Source organism: Diorhabda sublineata, chromosome 8, assembly GCF_026230105.1.
Source record: "Diorhabda sublineata isolate icDioSubl1.1 chromosome 8, icDioSubl1.1, whole genome shotgun sequence".
Lineage (NCBI taxonomy): Eukaryota > Metazoa > Arthropoda > Insecta > Coleoptera > Chrysomelidae > Diorhabda > Diorhabda sublineata.
This window is the reverse complement of record NC_079481.1, coordinates 23,167,921-23,192,648: the sequence shown is the minus strand read 5'-3', so window position 1 is coordinate 23,192,648 and position 24,728 is coordinate 23,167,921. Positions and strand designations below refer to the sequence as shown.

Below are 24,728 nucleotides of genomic sequence, written 5' to 3'. Positions count from 1 at the left end.
TATTTTCAGTTTTTTATATTCTATTAAATTACAAATACAACCGTCAAAACCGCGTAATTCTCTATTTAATAGTTCCAAAGTTCCAATCGTTTGAAATTAAAATAATTAAAAAATTATTAGTCAAAAGTTAGGTTTTCCATCATTAATTGTATTTGATCGTCATGAATTAATTTTCATTGTCATTAGTGAAAGATGTTTATTGTAATTTGATACTTTTAAAATTTAACTGTGTTTACCTAACATAAAAATATAATAATTCTTATGATGAGAGCATTGGGTGATCGTTGAGTTAGCTCAATTAAAAATACATACGTACTTGAATAGCAGCCAAATTGCCAAAACAACGGATTAAATGTGTACTTTGAAGAAGTGGGCCTAACTAAAAATTGTTCTCAAACTGGCCCTCAAAATGACTTTTGTGGAAAAACCATTTGGAAAACTACATTACATTATATTTCTAGTGACCGTATATAATTTCGATAGGATCTCCTGAGTCGAAGGGCATAAAACTTTTTAGGAAACGACCTCTTGAAAATTATATGTCCAATTATAACCTTATGGGTGAGTATAACATATAGTAAAATCGATAGGTGGAATGACAACAGTTTTTATGCGTATGCATTGAATCCCTTGGGACGCCATTGTGTTTTGTTTTCCAAAAAACCTCGCTTTCTCCTCTTTTCTCAAGTAAGATTTTAGTCTTCAGAACATGGATTCAATGTAATCTGGAACTTGTGCAATCTGCCCTTCACTAAAGATGCGACTTATTCTTGGGCCCAAGAATAAGCTGTATCTAGGCAATAAAAAATCGTTATGGTTGCCATCGAATAAGGATGGAAATCAACACTGCTGATCATGGTTTTGGAGTGTTATTGCCCGCGGAGACGTTCATTCTGTGGAACTCGAAGCGTTACTATTGACACTTGGTCTACTTCCTCACAACGAGATTATGTATGTAAATTATTTGTATTTGTTAATTGTTATAGTTGTGCTTTATCGGTTGCTTTATGGATTTGCTAATAACGAAAGCTATGATTGAGTTAGACATTAGTGCGTTGCATGACATTGCCTCAATCTGAACGCACTATGCTTTCATTTACAATCATAGCTTACCGGTAAGTCAAGTCAATTAGAATTGTTTAATAAAACTGATTTTCTTAGTTATCGATTTGCTCGAAAAAAGGTGGTTAAGGCTTTTTCAACTGAGTAGCATTCACCTGGTAAGATTGGTTGTCCATTAAATTAATGAAAGCAAGTTTGACAAGCGCAAATATAACTGAGGCTACTTAGGTGAAAGGCACTGGGCTCTTGGAATTAGTTGATCACAGCAATCAGCTCGTCAGTAAATACAACATCATGTTCCTGAAGAGGTCTTCGCTGACCACCTTTGTGAGTTCCTTTGGCGGCGATGAAATCGCAAAGAACACGATTTTTTTGAGGTCTTGCTTTCTACCATCCGTCGCGAATACACAGACTTTCGACCTTAATTATATTGTGCTTTCCTCATGTGGAATTTTGCCTGTATTTTTATTTCATTAATTCATTTAAGTTAATGTTAGATTAGATTAAGTTGGGTTAGGTTATGTCACGTTATCGTTGTATGGTGCATGTGCAGAGACGCTGTTGTCAACGCCACCTATAACTTTTTAAAGGGTCGTTTCTTAGAAAAATTTTTATACTCTTCGACTCAGGAAACGGTCCCTTATCGAAATATATAAATATATATATATATATATATATATATATATATATATATATATATATATATATATATATATATATATATATATATATAAGAAATGAAGTTGGTAATAATTTTGGGTTCACCAGAATAGTGCATGACACCACACTAGTCGAAATTACATAGATTTATGAAGTATTCCAAGTCAGATGGATTGAAAGAAGGGGTACAATAAGTATAATAAGTACAATGAGTTGCCAGCGAGATTTCTCCATTTATTGCCTTTTTACTATTTTTCTGCGAATATCTAAAAAACCTTTTAATCGGGAATTGACAAAATAATATTGTGTGGGTGTGTGTGTGAGTAGGAGAAGGGATGGCCTCAGACTAGGCTATTGGCCACAGATATTTTTTTAACTAATCGATGTGCATGATTTAAAGAACTATTCTTGTTTCCTTGATGAAGTTTCTTATCGTATCTAAACTAGTTTTATTTGAGCTTGCCAGGAGAGAGCTAATATTTATTGGAAGAGGAAAGTTACGATCAATCAAATAAATGTATAGATTACAAACAGCCACTTCATTTTTCTTGCACACCAGAAAAATATGATTAGTATCGCCTATCAATACGTTGTCGCAGTTGAGGTGACTGTGAAATACCCAATTTATAAAAATGTACAGGACGACTTGATTCACGTAAGGGTTTATTTTTTTAAATTCTGTATTACTAAGGTTAAATAAAATCAATGTTTAATATAAACTAATATAAAAAATTACACTTACAAATTTTCCTATATATATATACAAAAAACAGTTGTTTAATAAGTATTTACAATGCCTCTTTATATACAACGTTGGACAATTGGTTTGTTGGGATGTATACAAATATTTTATACATTTGCTTCACTCACTCGTGAGAGAGCAACATATAGTTGACCGTGTGAGAAGCAACTTACACCAAGGTCCTCCCCTGAAACGCGTAGTCTGCCCCTGTGCTTTGTTGATAGTCATTGCATAACAAAGACTTAGTGGGAATAGAACTCGTTTGAAATGAAATGGAAAATTGTTTAGGATGAGAGGGATTCTTGGTATAAACACCCGCGTTTGCCGCTCACGATCAGCGATCAATCGGATATTTCTGGCTCGTGGCCGTTTCCACGGAGCGTGAAATAACATGGCAATCTCAATCTCTATTTTGTCGAGCTTCTCTTTCGGTAAGGGTTTCCAAAGTATGACTTAAAGCTTATTATTTTCTAAACATAGCAAGTCTCGTTTTTCGATCCTCATTGGATTCCTGAGATCGAACTAACTTTAATCTTTAAGCCCCTTTTAAGTATTGAGAAATATTACACCATTTCTACGGCATTATTTGAGATTCCTGAAATAAAATAAGAAACTAGATGAATGTCTATCAACACTCACTGCATACAAACGAGGTCCCCTGTTTTGTTCATAGATAATCCAAAAAGGATAAAAATGAATTTTACCACTGAGAAATTGTAATATGAATATTGTTTGACGGCTTTATTCATTCCATTGTATTTCCTAAAAAACAACAAATCACTGTTAGAACTGGTTTTCATTAATCAACCTTATTAAATATATATCACGAGTAATTCAATACTTACTTTTAAAATGACTAAAAGTTTATTTTATCAGTTATCACTGTAAACCTGAAAACTTATTTCGCACACTAAATACAATTTATCTGTGTCGTCGAACGAAACACAAAATAAAACCCGTGACAATTATAAATAACAGTCTACCTTCATTTGTTAAGCGAATTGAAAAATCGCCATCTGTAGGAATTTGGTCGAATCAAGACATGCGAGATAAGGTGTTAGCGTTGGGCTATGTTAAATATCTTACAACTTCAAATAGATAGAGAATAGGTTCGTTAGATGGCGCTTGTAATATTAACACTACAAATATGACAAGAGTAATGTTTTAGTTTAATAATTTCATGGTAACGAATACATCCCAGCAGCCGCGTAGCGAAGTGCCAAACAAAAGTTCAGTAATTAACTTCAGATCAATATAACTTTTTTTCGTACACCAATTTTGATCAAATATAGCCTGAATGTTGCTTCAGGCTAAACTGAAGAAATTAGTGAAAGTTTTATGAAAATCCGTCCAATATTTTCAGAGATTAGTGTGTACAAACAGACAGACAGACGGACGGACTTCATAATTTGTATTTTTGTGCTCAAATAAACTTCCTTTATCATCTACAATCATTTTTTTGAAAAATAAACCAATGGACAGACACGCCGATTCTTCAGTTTTATTATAGTAGTAAAGAAGAAGGACATGTGGAATGCTATTTGGTAGATTTGGGTGAAGCTGGAAATAAAGATTTTCTGATGTTTTGCTTAGGTTATAGTAAGCTTCTCTCCATCCGATTCTAATGTTTGCTAATTACATCAGCATGATAGAAGAAGTTTAAGTATTCTTCTAATTTGCAAGCTTCTTTTGTCTCGTGATCTATCATTTCGAATAATTTATTTATTATCAATGTTTAATTGGCATGATAAGTTTTTTATTTCGAAGATAAAATCCTGATTATAAATGTTTTATGGAGACGCTTCGATAGCTTGTAAAACTGATTTTGAATCATTATAGCAAGAGTTTGAACTGGATTTAGTAGACACCAAACTAAGCATTGTTTTATTGCCAACATCTCGGTGGAATAAATTGGATAAAAATTTGGTATTCTAAATTTTTTAACATGATTGATATTTGAAACAAAAAATGCTGCTCCCGTTCCATCGTCACATTTAAGCCCATGTATAAATATTTCAGTTACATTATATCCGAAATCATTCAGTATGGTTGTAAGTATTAAATTATTTTTATTGTTAATTTTGGAATATAAGGAGTATATGACGTTTAGCCGAAATACGGTGCTTTTGTAACTATACTTATACGCTAATATGGGATTATTTAAGACATAATTGGTATTTATAAAGGCATCTGCCAAAAGAGATGATTTTATTCTCCAGTAGGTAAGATTACAAATATTTATGAAGGCAATTTTTTGCATCATTTCCGTATTAAATGATTTATATTTAATTATTTGTTTCTCGGCTAAATATTGTCTACGAATATTTAATGGTTCTTGAATTTCTGCCAAAATTGCTTGGTTAGGAGATGACATCATAAGCCCCATACAAATTTTTAATGCTTTAAATTGAATACGTTCAATCCTTAAAATATTTGTTCTAGATGATAGATAAAATACTGTTAAATAAGACAATTCAAACATTTAATTTAATAAGATTGATAAATTATATGTTTCTATTGTTAGCGTGTCAGTTATTATTTCCAGTTTGTTAATACATTATTCCCGTTTATCGGTGCATCCTAATGTATTGAATTATTTGAAAAAACTTATAACTATATTTTTGTAAATCTAACAGAATTCGAAATATTAGCAAGTTCCGTTAAGAACATACTGTATAAATAAAAACCGCTTTATTTGCATGATACCTATTGGGCTGGAACATAATATTTTGGACAGGACCGCATCTACTTCAGCTGTAGCTCAGACTTTCTGTATATACCCTTAGACTTCATTGAAAAGTTGTTTCTTTAACTGAGCTTTTACCTTTCTGTATTGTATACTTATAAATTAAGTGTGATCCAACCCGCTAGTCTGGATCGTTTTTGGAACGGTTATTGGAAGCTTTTAAATGATTTTTTTCTGCGCAATATACTCTATGTACGGTTCTAGTAACAGTACTTGCTATCAATCAAGCATCAAAAAAAAATCTCGAAATCGGTTCACCAACCAAGTTGGTTGCAATACAAAACAGAATCGTTCGTATAACGGCAACTGCCCGGTTGGAACCCGTAATCTCTATTGCACAGAATCGTCACCGTTCCCTGGACGGTTTTTTGATGGGTTGGAACAACCCTATACCAATAAGGTAGGCCCCTAAGTAGCTTCAAGCGAAGGCCCCACTATTCACTACCCGACTCTTATTTTGTAGTATATTATGTATGATGATTAGTTTTGAGATAAGTCTATCCGGTACAAGAGCGGTAATATAAAACAAATTACGAAAAGTGGAATTTTTAGTACAATTAGTTGAGATAAAAATTCGTCTTTTGACCTTCATTAGTAATATTTTTTTAGTAATAACAATGTTCAAACGAAATACGTACCCATTGAGCCCAATTTCCTACTTACTAGAACGTATTAATTTATAAAATCTTGATATTACCTTCTACACATCTTATAATTATTCGTATCACATCGCGTTTACCACATTTTAACAGCTGATCTGCTCGTTTTACTCGAAAGTTCAATAGTATGATTTGAGTGTTCGAGTTCAGCGGTTGTTTGTTTTTATGTTAAGTTTATGTGTGTACATATTATCGTGTATAACTAAGTCTCTCTTTCATAAAAAAAGTAAGTGGGAATCTTTTTTTACTTGAGGTCAATTAAAGTATATTACGTTCATTACATGATTGATAAATTTCTCTTTTACATGTCTTATATTTCTTTATCCATATACCTACATAGTGAACAGTGATATTTACACAATATTTTATGACATATCTGTTGTCTATCTTGGAGAAATACGAAGATGGGTATTTTTTAAACCACAACAATAATTCATCATACCAAAAATGTGAAGAGTGAAAGACTCTATATTATAAATATTTAATGCTTAATTATTTTATTTGGATTCAGAAAAGGCAAATGTTTCTTCTATTATCTTCCATCATTTTTATTACTATGAATACCTATTAATATAGAGTCGAAGTTCACTTAAACTTTAATGTTACTTCTCTCTTTTTCCTATTATAGAATGAGACCTACCTCTTTTTTTAATAATTATGGTATTTTTCAATCTTCCCTCGTATATAAGGTTTCTTATCAAATTCTTGTCGTTCTGATTCCGTTTAGATTATTTATATTTTTCCCTAAATAATAATCTCTTTGGTTTTCATATCGGAGCACCAATTGACGATGCTGTGGAGTTTGAACACTTGAATAATGACACTTTTTCAAAGAAGTGTTTTTCAGTGCTTGATGTTTCATCTGCTTTCCTCTAAGTTTTATATTTTTCCAATCCGGTAGCGGTAGCGATCGAGAACATGTAGAGTGTTAGCTGTGAAGCCTTTTTTGGTTTCTGTCATTTCTGTATTTTCAACATAGATGCTATTTTGGTTGCTTCTATCAAATTAAACAATACTTTATTTTCAAAGAATTACGAGGTGGATAATTTATGCAGCTTCAATTCATTTTCCTCGTCTTCATAAATGATTTCAAGGAACACTAGCTATCACAAGAAAGAAATGTACCAATACTCCCTTATATATTTATGTCTTCAATTGTGTCATGGAATATATGTATAGTATTACAGAACGTAAATATGGTTAAAAACTGGTTTTGTAAATTTAGAAATAAAGAAGTTGCTTCATGGCCTTGTTCGATCGAATGTCATATAACATATCTGACCTACATTAGATAAGATTTTTCGATACAGTGTATACTGAAACAATATTTCTACAATCGCCATTATTTATTTATCCGTCACTCTAACCAATTATTTAATTTGAAACTCAACTTTTCACATTAACTTCTTTTTACCCTCTAAAAATAAAACATCCATATCGTCTATTTTTTATTGTCATTTACCAATTACATGTACACGTCACTATTTGATAACGTAAGAAGATGATCGCAGAACTCTAATTATGTAAGATAAGCGTAGATACAGTCTAAGTCTACACATCTATCACTAGCAGATTTGTGATATCTTACATCAATAACCCATCATCTACCATTTGTTTAACAGAAGTTTATTAGCTTCATAGCTTCATATTGTTACGAACTCGTCCACTAACGTGGACCAGGAAACCGGTCCTGTTCTATTATGATAATAGAACTTAAAGTTGCGGCGAGTACAATTCCCAGTAGGACCATATGCATTATATTTTTTATATATGGCGGAAATTTATATTGTTTTTATAACTTATTTATAGTATGTTATGGCCGTTCTTACAAAATTAATTTCTAAGAAGGCCTTTTTATTTGTTTACAGCAAGAGATTAGGAATATATCTCTAACAGCTGTGGTAATGAGTTAATAATCTGATGTCATCGTAAACACATCGAGATAGACAAGTGAACGGTGTGTTTAAATAAATTATTATGTTAAGAATCAGATAACTGTTTGGTACTAAATCTTAGGACATAGTGTATTTAATTGTGCATAAATAAGTTAAGTAAGTAAGACCCGTGTGTATAAATTCACCCCACCGAATAACTTTTTGAATAAATAAGAAAAATATTGTAATATTCATTAAATATAATATAATATAATTTTCGTGAAATTACAGCGATAATTGCATTGCAAAAATCGAAAAATCCATTTCAGAAAAAGAAAAAAATCTATCCTTGGACTGGTACAGTACTTCACGTCTTTTTGTGATGAAAGGCGTTACGTTTTTAATGGAAACACTGGTGTTCCAAAACTGGTAGATATCTTTGAATTCTTGACGTTCAATATGAAAAAGTAAAGGTCGATAGAAACTTGACTTTCCATCTGCCGTTGACGTTTGCTTTTACAAAATTAAAAACATCAAGACCATTCATAGCTGCCGTTTGACGTCGCCGTCTGCCGTTGGTGACTTTCAACACAAACGAATTCTATCTTTTCCCGTCGGCCGTTCGTAGCAACTTTCGTAACAACAGAAAAGAGACAATCACATCCGTTTGTGTTTGTCAAGTGATCTTGCTTAATGCTACCAATAAAGAAAACTGTTTGTTATTATCCATAATATCGTCCATAAATACCGGATCAAAAACACAAAAATATTATGAAAACAAAAAGCAGTAAACACGTCAAAAAAATAACAAATTTTTAGATTAATGGCAGCAACGTTAAATTTACGAATAGGGTCATTAACCGTCAAATGGCAAACGCTATCCGCGAACGCCAAACGGAAAGTCAAGTTTATGAATCGACCTTAAGTCTAATGTTAAATAGAATTACTAACAAATGTTTTCACTTTAATACATCAATTTAGTAAAAATGCCCATGATATCCGACAATTTTCAATTTGTTGCTGTCTAATTTTAAATAACATTAATCACTTTAAATTCATCATAACGTAGCATTGTTAGGACAAGAATTGAATTTTTAACAATAGAAATAAAAATGTAACCTCACTTATAATATTAAAAACAAAGTTTACTTGGAGGTCACAAACGGAAGCTATTAAAATCATACTGGCACAAGTTTTTGAAAGGGCTACAGGATGTCCTAAGATAATTGAAAATTAAGAAAACTGCTTTAAGTGGCATTAACATACTTTCCTAATAATGTATTAAAAATGTATTACATTTGACAGCTTTCTTTGATACGTTGTATCATATTTGGAACACAAGGATGCTGCATAATTTGTATTTTTTTCATTTATCACAAGAAAAAATTGAGTAAAAATTTTTTATTTTGAAAAATAAAATCAGAAACTGTTTTATAAACCATTCTTGAATACTAATTCTATAAAAAATTTTATGATTTAGTGTATTTTATTTACTCTTCTGTATACGCTTCAAATAATCACCTCTGTAATGAGATTCGATTTACGATAGGTTTGTAAGCTAAGCTCACGAACCGTTGAGCTAACGATGCTATTTTACATTTACGCTCCGCACATACGTTCTGCTAAACCGGAATTGTATACTTGCACAGGTAATCTGGAGCGTGTTTGTCAGCTACTAATAAGTGTGCCAGGTCAAATGTATAGACGCTGCGACCTGTGTAAGTTACCGGAGAATAGCCGAAATTCAATTCTTTTCTCCTGCGGAGGCGTATAGACCTATCTATGACTTGCGTGAGTTGCTTGAGTGAGTGACTTGCTAAAAAGCACCCACTCTATAGTCCAGATATTGCCACATGAGAATTTTTTTTTCCCAGTGACGTAGACGAGGTCCGATGATTACCCACGCTGGAATCGTGGAGTAAAGTTGTCTGGAGACTATTGTGTAGGTCGATAATATAATTTTTAAATAGTTATTATTGTATCAAGGTACTAAAGTGAGTGTTATGAGGCTGAAGATTAGTTGCCGAAACATTTAGTTTGAATTATTCGTAATGTTGAAAGGTTGTAAGCTGGTGGCACTGGCCTAGGCACTTGAAAGCGATTTCACTGCCCATTAAAAAAAATATTTGCTTGTTTTTTATTGATAAGATCTTGGTACATTTCATAATATCCAGGTCTTGGTACCCTCGGATATGATCTCTAGAACTTCACTTTCCGAACACATACTATAAAACAAATGAAGTAAATGAATTCATATGCCTCCTTGAAGGGGATGTTGGAAGGCTAGTAATGCTAAGTTTGATCATTATCTGTCATTTAGCCCTGTTTGCATTGCTTTATTTTGTTAGTAATCTTAAATTTGGTTTGTTACCGGTATAGAGCTTTGAATTCGCTAAAGTGAAGTGAAGGAAGTAGATACTAGTTATTGTTAATTGCTTCGTTAACTTTATTATTGAAGAAAAGATACGTCTGTTACTTTGACTTTATAATAGTTGTCTCGTTTTTGTAAGGCCTTCACGTATCTAAATAATTATTCGGATTTCCTAATTAAACACACAACAATGTACAATATTTATTTCTCATTGCTAATTGACTACCTTGACAAACAAGAATGATAATGAGCAGCTTAGTTATTTATATCCCTGAAATGAAAACACTAATGACAAATCAATTTTTAATCGAGTATGTGATTTTTGAAACTTTCTGGTGTGTAAAAATAATTACTTTTTCATCAAAAGTCGTTTCATAAACTGGATGTTCTGCTTTCCAATTTCCAATTCTACTTATTCCAAAGAAGCAAAGAAATCAAGTAATTGATAGTCAGCAGTATCATGTGACCGGTATAAACAATTTGATTGTTTCATTTTTGAACAGCACGAACGATTTGAAAGCTCTTTTACTTTTATTGGGTGAAAGTAGACTACCGTCTACCGAATTTTACACGTTTTTATTATGCAACATATTTATTTATTTAATACATAGTTAAGTTAGTACCGGGAAGGGACTGTTGAGCATATAGGCGTTCTGATAGACTTGTTGTTCCCCATTTAAAACAACCAAAGGCCGATGTTCTTTGATGAATCAATCAGGAACCTTGGCTTGAACAATTTAACATCACTAAGCAAGCTCTAAGGCCATGAACTTCACACTTACCGATTACGTGGTCTGGATATTGTTCCTCCTCCATGCGACATTACGTGTCGTCCGTGATGAGTACAGAATGGCGATGGCATCTTAGACGTCCTTGTCCGGTTAAAAGGCCAGTCACCAGTCGAATTTCGCGCCTGTTTAAGTGGAGATGTTAATTGGTAAGACAGGCAAAAGGCCCATGTATTTGCACCTTATCTTGTTTTACGCTAGGTGTTTTCATCCATCTCTAGAGCACATCGCTTAAGCCATTATGGCTGGCTGAGTAGATTGAGATTAATGTGTTTCTATGACTTCAATTAAGTATCACACGTCCAAATTTCATCACAGCGAGTACTGTCTTTGGATGACGGTAGTATATCTCCCAAACGAGAGAAAATCGCTTATTTTGAGGTTTCCTCCGCAGAAGTATGCTCCTGCCAAGTCATTTATCCTGGAGCCTCCATGTACCTAGATTATTTAGTATTCCAAGCCTAGAATATCCCACCCACCGTTCTTTATCTGCCCCGCTGTCCTTACGGTTCTAAATTGTACCGTTAGGTCCAAAGATAGAAGATGGATTTCAAGGACACTAGTTGGGGCCGTACATATGATTCCTGTGATAATAAGACATGATGGATATGTATGTAAGAAGAGGTTTCATAATTGAAGTGAATTTAGGTCTATAAAGACCTAAGATAATTCTGTTATCGAAGATAACGTGTACTGTAATGTAATGTAATTTTCGTTCATTCAAAAGTTCCTCCTAAAAGAGCTAGCACCATTTTATAAAGATGACGTTTTTCTGCTATAAATACTGTTGATGATTGAGGAACGTACTACTTTTTTTTATAAAAACAATTTTTTAATAATTAATTTCAATTCCAAACGACTGTGAGTATTAATCAAATTCAGAATTATTGGAGCGTTGACGGTTGAATTTGTAAATTCCTAGTTAACGGAAAGCTGGAAATATATACAGTAGTGTTTAGAACATTTTGGTCATAAGCTATTTTGGAGTAATGGTGCACCCTCTATACTTCCAATTTATTTTGTAAACCTAATAGAATTCAAGTTACGTTACTTTATGAACGCATTGTATATGTCGAAGTCACTGTTATACTTATAGGTGTCAGGCGACGTCATCTGCTTATGTTTGACATAGTAGATGTAGTTGTTCCTACTTGAGTCAGTGGCAGGCGACGAAGCGATGGTGTCGCTTGGCTGTCACCATCTGTGAAATTGAACAGATTCAGGAGGTATCGCCCACGGTACCCCGCAACGTTTGCAATATATTTTTATCTCGGTGTAACTGGGTGTGCTTTTCAACAATGTCGAAACATGTGATTTCAAAAGACAAAACTTTTTGATAAACGATATTTGCGAAATGCTAATAATGCTGACTACAATGTTGTAATGAGTTTGTGACTGTTCATTGAACCATTGACTTTAACGGAAAAGCTTGACATAAGAGCAAAGTTGCAGAAAGAAGTCAACGATGCCTTTAGGACACAGGAATCTAAAACATCTTTCTGGTTTACTCAAAAGGAACCTACAAAAAACAAGAACCGGTATAGTATGAACTGACGCGCTAACGGGTACATAGTCAATGGTCGTAAAATGACATAATTCCATATTTCTATAATTATACTTATTAGTTGACTTTGAGCATTAGAATGTTACTTGTCCGCAGTTTTTTTATAGGTACGTAGTTAAGGCTTATGTTTATTTTTCTTGACAGGAAATCATTTTTTTTATCTGATAAAAATAATCTCTTTTGAGAACAGACTGGCAGGATCTTCTTCGCTCTAGATTTTTCTCGATTCTTGGTAAAATAGAATAAAATTTTCCAACAGTCATCTGCATAAAAAAACGTTTCAGGGCGCCTTCTGAGTTCTCCATAGAGATTGGAAATTCGCCACATTCATGAAATACTTCGTTAATAGGTTGAAAATTATACTCTTTTTTTTCCTCCATTGCCATTTAATACTAAAATTATTCGACGCGTTAAAAATGACATCCTGATAAACACTACCCTCAATTGGTAAATATTTGACTCATAAGCAGTGGCTATCGCCTTACTATATAATGACATCAATGCCCGTCGCCTACAACTTGTCGTCTGATGTCCACCACTTGTCGCCTGATGCGTATAATGGCGGCCTTAGATTTTACATCTTTGTAATATCTTGAAAAAATTTTATGTACCATATTTTACATGTGTTACAAAAATTTTTTTTAATTCCTGACTTAATCAATTACCCAGGAAATTAAATTTAAATTTTATGCTGTTAAAAGAATGTCTAATAAATATTTAAGTAACTTAAATCAAATAAATATTATGAAAAGATAGGAATTTATTACTTATAATTTTATTTAAAATAAATTACGTAGATGTTAAGCGGATTATTTTCTCTGTTTCAGATTAAAACGTGCCAATCTTACCTCCTAAATGCTGTGATAATAAATTTAGATTTCATTATGGATCCGATAAGGTAAATATTAAATACACATATATATAATAGTACTAGAAGTAAATACTGTTAATTCTTTAGCAATGTCTAGTTATTATGTAAGTTTCAACTTTGTGCCAATGAAAGTAATGGAAAATAGAGCCGACAAATATTAATTGTAGTAGTAGTAGTAAGAAGGAATTTACGTAAGAGTGCTTGAAAAAGTTACTTTAATCTGAAAAAAAAAATATTTTTCCACATAATCTTTTTTTATTTCTATTAATGTTGTTCAGTGAATCTTCAATTTTTTTCCAAATACGCACCACTCTTGAAAGATTTGTACCAAAAATTATGTAATCAGCATAATAACGGTCACTTATTGTTGCCTCTTTTTAATACGATTCACCTATATGTGGGTTTATGAGCTTGTTTGTTTATTTGTAACTCTTCGTTGCGCCAAGAGTAAGTGGCTTATTTTAATAAAAATTTCGTTCGACAGAGGAATCGAACCTCCGATCTCCGTGTTGGAAATTAAGCACTTCGACAACCTTGACAACTACAACTTTACGGCTTGATAGAAGTTTCGACGAGATGTAGTGCATATAAGCAGCGCAGCTATTATTTATACACGGGTGGTAACAATTAAATAAATATAGTTAAAAAAACAAAAAGCATGCTTTTAAAGATCATCAAATTAAAAAGCTGCAAATAATTTTTAAAATAATAGTAGAACAATAAGAAATGAAAAATACTAGTATTATTGTGAAAAAAACGTAGGGCGTTTTGTCCCATATTTCTCGTAAACTGAGCGCCCGAGGTTTTTCCACAATAATACTACTATTTTTCATTCATTTTGAAAATTATTTTTTAATTTAGTTTGATATGCTTTGAGAAGGTGTTTTCTAGCATCCATTATCTTATGAGCCAAAAAATAAATTTTAGTTTGAAGAAGCCAAAAGACAAGCTTTTAGCAATAATCAACCTAAAAAGGAGAAAATTAATGTCACAATGATAAATTTGTGACATTTTTAAACTAACTTTACATTTTGTAACCGATAGATATGAGTCTGATTCCCAGTATGGGGACTGTCGGAATGATTCTCTCGATTACTGTCTGAAAGACTAGAGTCTGAAGTTTAACAACAAGAGAATTGTGAGATACTTGCAGAATGAAACCAGATCGTTCCCGCTTGTAGTAGCAACGAAAATGACAATCACTCTGCTTTTGATTGATTTTGTGCGATTGGACGATGATGTACTAGGTACTATCAGAAAAACTCATAGATGACATTATTTCCGAATTCAAAGAGTTAAAGTAACAATGAGAAGAAGAGGGTTGTGGAATTACTGAAGAGACTTTAGATAAAGTATCAATGTGTGACACAGAAAAATTCTTACAAAAATATTTTGAGATGCCAAATATAAATAAATATGATATATTTTATTAAATTATTGAATTTTGAAGCCATGAATTCTGTTTTCCGTCGACCACTATAAATTATGACATATGCCATTGCAAACAACGGAAAAGAACAAATGGCATAACCTTGTGAAATGATATTTGAGAAAACTGATCGGCCAACGACTGCTGTGTTTTTATTTTGCACATATATCGATGATTACCGATATCTGCTTTTCCATACAATGGCGTATTATTTTTTCCACACTTAAAGTGTTTTGCCGAATGACATTTTAAATTTCACTTATGAACCGTTGGCAAGTGACAGAACGAATTATAGAATTTTCTGTGATTTAAAATATAGTAATTTATATATTGAATGATGAGAAATATTAGTTCATTGCAGTAGAATTTTGGTAACTTGCAAAAGGATTGATTCTCGCGATGACGAATACGACTAGGAGAACCTAACTCTCTCCGAAATTATAGAAAGAGCCACACAAATCAGTAAAAATTTATTGTCATCGATGTCAACGATATGAACATGTATACAGACAATTCATTGACTGGCAAATGTAAAACAAAGTGAAATACTTTTCTGATAATATGTTAATAACTTATTTTGGTGAGCTCTGTATCAAATACAAATCCAGTACCCCGTGGTCCATATATTCTATACTTCGTGGAGCGCTGGTAGTAAAACATGATGTTAACTATGCTATTCAGTTAATTACGTAGCAAAAAAACCAACGTCCTAACAGGTGATGACAACATTAAAAGAATCTTTTGAAGCAGCATCTGATGAATTCTATTCTTCTAACTAAAATTTACATTTTTATACCACCCTAATTTTGAAAATTTGTGGATGTATACGGAAAAGTGAAGTTTACAATGTTAAACTTGGTGATATCAAAGATGTGAACTCAGCAATAATCGGAAAGATTCCTTTTACTAAAATTAAAAAACCTCAACAATTCGTTATTACTAACAATATATGATTTGTAAAAAATATAGCAATCTACGACCTATAGGAATGACTGATAAAGCCAAACCCAGAAACTTACATTCTTATAGAAAAACATTAGCAACAATTGACGCAAACAAAAGTGGTGATCTTCTGCCTCTGCAAGGCCATGGTGGATGGCAATCCACCGTAACTGCTGAAGGTTATATGAACGATTCGATCAGTAAGAAGATAGAAATCTTTAAACATATTGTAGAAGCTGTAAGGTCTTCTTATGTATTTTTCCCTAGCCAACTGACGCCATTTTGTGAAACGACATTTGCTGCACCGTCTGATACACATAAAATTAAAAATTTTGTATCAACTGAGGAACATAAAATGACCAACAACTGTCTGCAAGCACCAATTTCTTTTCAAAACTGTACTAACTTCATCATAACTTGAAATGAAAAATAAATATCAACTGCTTTTTTCTGTGGTTATCGAAAAAATATCGCGTTGAAAATTCGATTTCACACTCAATTGCCTATACTCGTGTAAAATTTTTCATTTCCAACAATTGTTATACAATATACTTATTTTATTCTGATAACAATGACAGTTACTTTAGTGAATAAAAATCCTACTTTAAGAGTTTAAAACATATATTGATCATATGGATTGAAATTTTTATACATATCATTGGAGGTACGTAAATACAGGGTGTTTCTAAATTCATGCGACAAAATTCAGGAGGTGATTTTTCGTATGAAATTGAGATGGGTAATAATCTATTGAAACGTCAAATTTGTTATTTTAGCATTCTTAGCCACCTAAATGGACTATTTTAACTCTGGAGTAGCCATAATGACTACGATAAGTGACAAATATACAGGGTAGTCTATTTGAAATAACAAAGTTCATTATTTTTATCGGAAAAAGGAAAGACCTGGCAATAATGTAAATAACTCACTCTGTATGTTGCACTTCTACTCACTTTTGTAAGTGCAGGATGTCGTTTATTTATTCTTATCAGCTATATAATTGAAATATCAACTTTTAGTTGTTTTATGTTATTAATAAAAAACTTTATTTTTCAGTGTTAGCTGCTTAACATTAAAGTAAGTACTTATTTTATAAATATCAACAATCTAATTTTTCATTTACTGAACAAAGTGCCAGAATTAATTATCAACTTGTTTGCCACACAAGATTAATTAGTTAAATTATATTTCTACGACTTCCGATCATTATTGGTAGAAATAATTGCGTTGGTCACATACATAAAAAATATAAACAAACGTAAAAAATGAAATACCTGTTAAAAAAATGAATATACGTTAAAAGTATGTTTTTATGTATTACCAAATTTCACTTGTATGCATGCTTCCTCTTGAACATCATTATCGTATCGTTTTCTGTAAACATACATGTTAAAATATTGTGTGACCATAGTTAAAACCTATTATTATCAATTATTTCATTTGCAAATCATCTGGTAAATTGTATAAAGAGGGGCAATAAACAATATTGAATGTCTAAGACCGTATATACACTCCCATTAGAGTGCTAGACTGAAGATTTCTATTTCTAAACAAAACGGATTCGGGCTATATTTTCGTCAAATTATTTATTTTCGCGTTACCCTACATACTCTGTGTATTGGTACTCCAATTAGAACATTGTTTCCTTTGATTAGTTCATTTAGTTTCTAGACAATCCATAAGCAACTGCCTCTTGATTATTTGTGAGTTTATTGCTCTTTTGGCGACTTCACTGTTAGATAGAATTGATAGATCTTTTATCTGGAATATGCTAGGATTGTATCGTGATTCCAATTATTTTTATGTCCCAGCAAATCTGGGAATTTTTTCTAGCAATTGCCTGTTTTAGATAAGTCATCTACTGGGAGTATTAGGAGCCACACTTCTGCCACAAGGGTTTCCCATTTTCCTGAGTCTGTGATTCGTGATGACAATTGAAATTGGACAGGGGCTAGGATAATTTCCATTGCTGTTGTTGGATATGTCTTCATAATCCTTATAAAGCATGCACTTTACTAAGGTGTTGCCTCGTTGTTTGCTGGAGAAGTTTTCTTTGGCAATGAATTACTGTAAAGGTCATTATTGGTCTCAAATTATAATGTATAACTCTGCTCTTTCCTTCTGTTGTAGTACTAGATCACTGTGGTTTTGACCTTGTGGCAGAAAAACGAATATTTATCTTTTATATTTATCAGAAGGATTTTAAATTTTTTCAGAAAGAACAGAACTTCACCTTTCAAGATTATGTTTAACTTTTTCTTTTCAGCACGCTCGCAGTCTCGTACTCATACTCTTAATTAGACTTTTGACCTGAATGTTACTTTAGACAAATACGTAGAAGAAGAGATTCTTCTGCACTTACAATAACGTTTATGCTATTGCTAAAAACATCTTGCCCCTCCCTTGATTCCCTCTATCCCCATAAGATGAAATCCAAACCCTAAACCCCACCTCTTCATTCGTCGGTGTTTCCCCGAATTCTAGTTAAGGCATTCATCAGCGAAATGGCCAGTAAAAGGAAATAACTAAGCAGCTGCTGTAATAGACTTTCTATCAACTTTAACTGGAACCCAACAACGATTTATTTCAGCGACATAGTTTTTTCCACTCATTCACCTTTAATATTTATAATTAGATGTAGCAGCTGGCGTTTCACATGCTGAACTGTAAATGAATAAATTAATTTGATATTCACGGGGTAGCAAATTTAGAAATTTAGAATTTATGTTTTCAAGCTAGTTATTAATTTTTATTAAACAATGACGAAAAGTAGAATAATTGTGTGTTATTAACAGATTAGTTATTATATATTCACTTTACTACAACTTGACTTTCCACTCATATTTGACACTTGTCATCTATTCGTATTTATTGCCATATTTCCAATACCTCCACTGAAGTTATGACTGCTACAATAGCAATTTGACATTCCAAAAATCTGTTAATGTTGATGTTCATTGAACGTTACAAAGGTTAGTAGAGGTCAACACGAAACGTGTATTATCATTAATAATTTATTTTCTAACCGAAATTCCATAACTAGGTCTAGTTAGAATAAGTTATTAGAAAAGTGTAACTAACCTTTAAGGAGTTGTATAAATCGGACATAGTATCAAGTTAAGACAATTTTTTGATGTTTGTGTCATGTTGTAAGACGATCCACATTTTGATCTTGATATTTCATAAACATCCGCGATGAGATTTTTATATGATAATAAATTCCACCTATACATAGCTTTGTACTAGATTATGGGAGAGATTTATGAAATAGGGTGGAGGTGTTCTGCGTCAGAATTTTCTTACGAATGACTCGTCTCCGCACATTGTCTCAAGTAGTGTTCAACCGTCTAATTAAGAGTAAATGTGAGTCTCAAATAGATAGTAGAGGTAAAGGAAAGCAAAAAAGATAATTTGGAATTTTTTTCTCAAACATCGCTGATATACAAACATTCTTTTTCAAGATAATAAGAATTTTCCTTATGACAAATGACATAGTTAAGAGCTATCCTCTGATGCCACTTCTAAATATCAACATGATAATATATTGTTACTTATCGTCTATAGCTATGCAGTTTGCATTGACGTGTAACAGACACAGCACTAACAGAACACTAATGTCTGTGGGGTAGGTCCAGTAGGCCATATCTCGTCAGTCTTATCATTGGCTGATGAGTAAGGAGAGCTGCAACTAGTTTGGATGAACTAGTTTGCATTTGGATGAACTCTCTACTGGTTCTGGAACATTCTTTTGTTGTTGGAACTCTCTGTTAGCTACGTGGTTGGGAATATACCAAAGAGCATTAGCTAGCGATCTGAGTACTTATAAAGTGTATCTTATTGTTTTATATATAAGCACCTCATTAACCAATACATTTTCTCGTAAGTCAGACTATGTTGTAATCTCTTTTACTTTATTTGTTTACTTCTGGTAATCCGGTCTAGATAAATTTCGAGACATTTCACATCTTCTTTTTGAATTGATGTACAATTATTTATCGTGACGATAGAAGTATTTACCTTAAGGGTAAATGTCACAGGAACAGATTTGAAGTAATTGGTTCTAATATATCAGGTCATCCATTTACCGATTTTATCGAGGTGGTACTGTAGACATCTAGTTGCAGCGTTTTTGTGTGAAGCTAGATTCGCAAACCTGGCTAAGGTAATGCCGTCTATTCTGGAGATATCAGCTGTGCCAAGCAGATACAAAATAGGCTCTAGCACTGTGCCTTGAGGTATCCCAGATTTTATCGGTACCAAATGTGTCTGATTCCATATATTTCATTTGAAAGTGTTTTTCTGTTAAGACCTTAGTACTTCACGAAAGGGTTATGGTAACCTCATTTGGCATGTTGGTTTTGGAAGCCAAATAAGTGGTTGGGGATGAGGTTTCTTTCATGGTTTTAGTCTCCGAATAAATAACTTAATGAACACTTTAGATAGAATGGGCTGATAGATCAGTATGATTCGATACAAATCGGGCTACTTTCCACTGGGAGGGTAATAAACAAACTCAGCATGGTATTAAATATCATCATTTTTAGTCTAATACCTATTATTGGAAGTTTCTTCAGAACGCTACCTGTGATCAGGTGTTTTCCTAGGATTTATTTCATGTCAGCCCATTTTTGTTGCCTTTCAGAGGAAGTACTTTGATTCTTCATTGACTAAAATATTACACGTGGGCCATCTCTTTCTAAGCTCCTTTTCTCTTCTATCAGTTTTCTTTTGTGACTGGTACAGCTGATTTGATGTATCAAGCGTTGTCGTTCACCCTGTACTTTAAATTAATGCTATGAAGTGTTCCACCACTTTATCTACATCTTCATTGACTTTTAAAGGTATATTTGGACTAATCTTATGATCAACTTTAAAGAGAAAGGTATTCTACACTGCCAGTTTAACAATATTTGAGTACTAAAAAATTTACTAGTACAGGCGAATGGTTTGAGGATAGGTCCAAAAAGGATTTAATCATTTTGGGAATTAAAAATGTGATGAGAAAGGCCTAACCATTCCTGATAACTTTCTGGATCTTTTGAGGAAATTCTTAACAAATGAAGCTTTGTACTTTTTTGGGAAAATCGAGTCTTTCTTTTGAGGAATTTCTCGGAATTTGATGTTCTTTCTGAATTTCTCTGAGAAATTTAAGGAATTTTTTGAAATTTCACCAATTTCCTGGCATTTTCAGGAAATTCAATTGGTTTGAAATGAATTTACTTTGAAAAGCATTTAAAAAACATTGATTTGAAAATATCATAATTGAGATGTCGATGGATATAATCTTGTAGGGGATTTCTAAAATTCTCCATTACATCACGGATCATATGCCGAGATATTTTTCATGTTTCCTAGCCTTTAGTTTCTCAAGAGTACGAGGCAGTTCTTAGAAAACTTGCTCTTTAAGTAGGTTCATAAGAAAAAGTCACATATGGAGACGCTGGATGAACAGGCGGATCAAGCATTGCTTCCATTCCAGTATTTCATCCAATTTAGCAAAACTTCATTGGGGAGATTTAATGCTCACATGGGTCGAATGGCTTGTGGCTTCATCTTGCTGAAATAAGGTTTCATCATTCAGTCCATGTTCTTGAATTTTCTTAACATTTCTAAGTTGCGCCTTGTATTTACAGCAACAGCTTGCCCGTTTTAGTTCTAGAAATAATGGATCTATAGTTATTTCAAAATCTTATGATATCTTTGTTTTTTAATTTCAGTGGCGAAGAGAACGCAAAAGCCATAGAAGCTGAACAAAAACGGGATGCGAAATTTGAACAAGTTATTGGTAGTTGTAAATCACTTAGTAGATATGAAGGAAAAACATTTAAAACCGTATTACCGCAGGTAAGCAACTTAATAGTACTAATCCGAGTAGATGATTATTGAAGATATTTTTATCAAAAACATAACTCTAACCTTAAAAAATTATATTTTTACTTATCTGTTTCTTTCCATATTGCTACAGTTTCGTAGAAATTCGAAAAAGCAAAACTTATCAAATGAAAACAAATATTTTATACAGTGCAAATTGTATATACTATGAAAGAGCGTATAAATAGAGATTTAAATTTAACAAGAGAGCAAACTGTTAGTCAAGTTTTACAAAGAAGACATGTAATAGCAAAACAGATTCGACAAAGGCTGAAGCTGAAAATGAAAGAATAACTTCACAAACCGTGAGAAATGTTTTAAGAAATGCTGGAATTAGAAACAAAGTAGCTGAAACTGCTCCTCAACTGATCAGGGAACACCTTACAGTTAGATTAAGCTTCGCACGAGAGCATGCAAACTGGAATGTCCAAAATTGGAGTAATGTACTTTTCATGGAAGAGTCCGGGAAATACCTGTTACTAGAAGATGTGGTGAGATATGCAAGTGCAAGTGGAGTGGAATATTTTCAAGGGCTCATAAATAAGTGGTACTGTTTTTAGAGCCGCATTTGTTCTTTATGCATGTGAGGGGCAATTTTTAGAGAATGGTGAGATCCACTGCTAACCTTCAACAACTGCAAGACTGCATATGGACCAAATTACGTCGAGGAATTGATCGGAAGGTGTTTTTCTTGATGTGATTAGAGCTCGATGAGGCAACACGTTGATAAATTTAGTTTATACAATCATGGTGATGTAATACTTTTTTGGAGGAGTGTATAATGTTTATTGTAATTTAAAGGGTTGTGAGAACAAGTGACGTGAGGTTATGGAGTAATATAGTAATTATGTTATAACTTGTTACAATAATAATTGTGGATTTGTTTATGTAAATTTCCGTTGTTGGTAAAAATAATAAGTTTTATTATCTAATTAATCGAAAAGTATTTCAAAACTAATTGCTTGGTATTTCAAAGAAAAAATTAAATGTATCCATTTCAAAAGATTTATCTTTCTTACATCGAAATTTTCCAAATAAATTGTATAAGATATATTGAAAGAAAAATTAGACAAAATATAAAGACCCAGACAGGCATATTACTTATGGCTTAAAAACACTCCAGTTCCACAGTCATTTATGAATATATGTTTATTCCCCATAGGTAACCGCTACACTTATGGCTGTATCTTTACATGTTGCAGTAGGACTATCTATGTCATTTTCTGGTATTTTGATACCTGCGTTGGATAAAGTTCGTCTAAATGGGACAGACGACGATGGAAATCTTTATGCAACCGAAGCGGAATCTGCATGGATAGGTAATTTATTAAGAAATTATGATTTCCTCTCACACTTCAGTAAAGATAAATGTCACACAAACTATTGAATTATTTTGACGCATTGGCCGGCGTAATTACAATGACATTTTAAACTTTTGGAATAAATTTCTCTCGATCTGTAGTTTCTCTGACATTGGTTCAATATTCTGACTCTTTCTCTCTTATTTATCTTTGAATCCGTTTGCCTAATTTGTAAGTACGCTTCTTCTGAAAGATCGTTGCACGGCTATCCACCAAGGAACGCGGAGCACGACCTTTACCTACCTACTCCACGTTCAGAATTAGTTAAGGGGTCAATATTTTACAAATATGCAAAAAAAGTGCACAATCACTTGCTAATTAAAATCAAATAGATATCATCTTTTTCCTAATTTCTCAATAATTTGAGGGCATATTTACTGGAAAGTCCCTTCTTCACTGTAAAAGATTCATTCATTTTGTGTGACCTCTTTATTTTTGGTTAGTTTATCACATGTTATTAAGAGCTCAGTATAACAAAAATAATTATGAATGAACAAGGTTATGGAATTGCTTACTTATGAAAGGTATGATAACTCATTATAACTCACTCTGGGGAACTTCCTTAAAACAAATGTAGTGAAACTAGTATTTCTCTGCAAAGTAGATCTAATAAACTACTAGAACAGGTTAGATAATTTTTGAAATGAAAGAAAATAGTTGTAGGATGGAACCCATTAAAAAAGGAAGATAGTATAACAAAAATGAAAATAATTTACGAGTGATCAGTGGTTGGGAAGTGAAAGAAGAGTTTTTAACGGTTAAAAACGATTCATCTCAATTTTTATCAAATGATTCCAAAATTTATGTGAATAGTTCAAATAAGCAAGTTTTCGATTTTCTATTTTTATCTTAAAAAGGTAATTGTTTTCACGAAATTCGGCGAAAACGTGGGGTGAATTTATGAACACTGTTTTTTACTCACTCAATTTATTTAAACACTAACACATTTATATAATAAACTTATTACTACTTGTATAATAACTTTTCTAGTTTATTAAAATTCACTGGTTACTTTTCTATTTCGTTCTGTTCACTATGACTATCTGTTATAAATTAACTAACTCCACTATTAAACAAACTCGTTTATATATCCAAAACGAAGCTCTCAAAAATTTTAGAAAATTAACAAACAAAACAAGACATTAGTTAAAAGAATAATGTATATAAATCGCCTGCTATGATGAAAACATATATAAAAACAAACCTCAAACCGCTTACGTCAAATTTTAGAGCTTTATTATAAACGCACAGGACCCGCTTCACGGCCCATATCGTGAGCTTGTTCGTAACAATATTTTGATCTAATATAGTGAAAGCACCCTAATTTTCTCTAGAAAATATTCACGTTAAAATGCTCTGCTTCATTCAACAAGTCGGTGAGCTTTTTGTTATTTGAAATCTGTACTTTTTGATGGTTTGAAAAATATACATTGCTATGGTAAGTTTTCTCAGAAAATGCACAAACTCGCGAATGCGATTTTTTTATCTATTTTACCCTTAAAAACTAGGTAAAAGCATTTACTGGTTGTTTCCATCAAGTTTCTTATTTATTGTAAGTATTGAAAGTGGCATGGGGAAGAAGCAAAGCTCACTTTTCCTGTACCTCAAAGTTAACATCGGCTAACAGGATCAAAAGAGTTTTTAGACTAACGAATTAGAATATTTTATGTTATTTCTGGACATCTCCAGTTTTACTTCCTCAGACTTCTTATCTGATATGGTTATGAACTCCATCATCATCATCATCAATTATATCTACCCTTTTGACTTCCTAACGTGTCGCTTGTA

General features: G+C 32.6%; 1 protein-coding gene and 1 long non-coding RNA gene across 6 annotated transcripts in view; one reads left to right on the top strand and one right to left on the bottom strand.

Moving 5' to 3' along the window:
- The first annotated feature begins 735 nt into the window (after positions 1 to 735).
- Positions 736 to 24,728, top strand: part of LOC130447234 (facilitated trehalose transporter Tret1-2 homolog) — a 36,761-nt gene continuing 12,768 nt past the window's right edge. The window contains exons 1-5 of one of the 4 annotated variants that reach the window (XM_056783939.1): positions 736 to 951; positions 13,294 to 13,364; positions 16,765 to 16,785; positions 21,426 to 21,552; positions 22,742 to 22,898. In XM_056783939.1, the coding sequence (XP_056639917.1) occupies positions 856 to 951; positions 13,294 to 13,364; positions 16,765 to 16,785; positions 21,426 to 21,552; positions 22,742 to 22,898 (472 nt within the window). In that variant the 5' untranslated portion in view covers positions 736 to 855. Of the gene's footprint in view, positions 952 to 6,024; positions 6,096 to 12,113; positions 12,441 to 12,544; positions 12,574 to 13,293; positions 13,365 to 16,764; positions 16,786 to 21,425; positions 21,553 to 22,741; positions 22,899 to 24,728 lie in introns of those variants that run through there. The other 3 variants (XM_056783941.1, XM_056783943.1, XM_056783942.1) reach the window with 3 other exon arrangements.
- On the bottom strand, positions 2,385 to 3,439 carry LOC130447236 (uncharacterized). Of its 2 annotated transcripts, XR_008910226.1 has the most exons (3): positions 3,310 to 3,439; positions 3,115 to 3,226; positions 2,385 to 3,059 (listed from the first exon to the last, which is right to left on the bottom strand). It is a non-coding gene; the product is annotated as an uncharacterized LOC130447236 (long non-coding RNA). The 2 variants fall into 2 exon arrangements; XR_008910225.1 differs by having other exon boundaries at positions 2,385 to 3,226.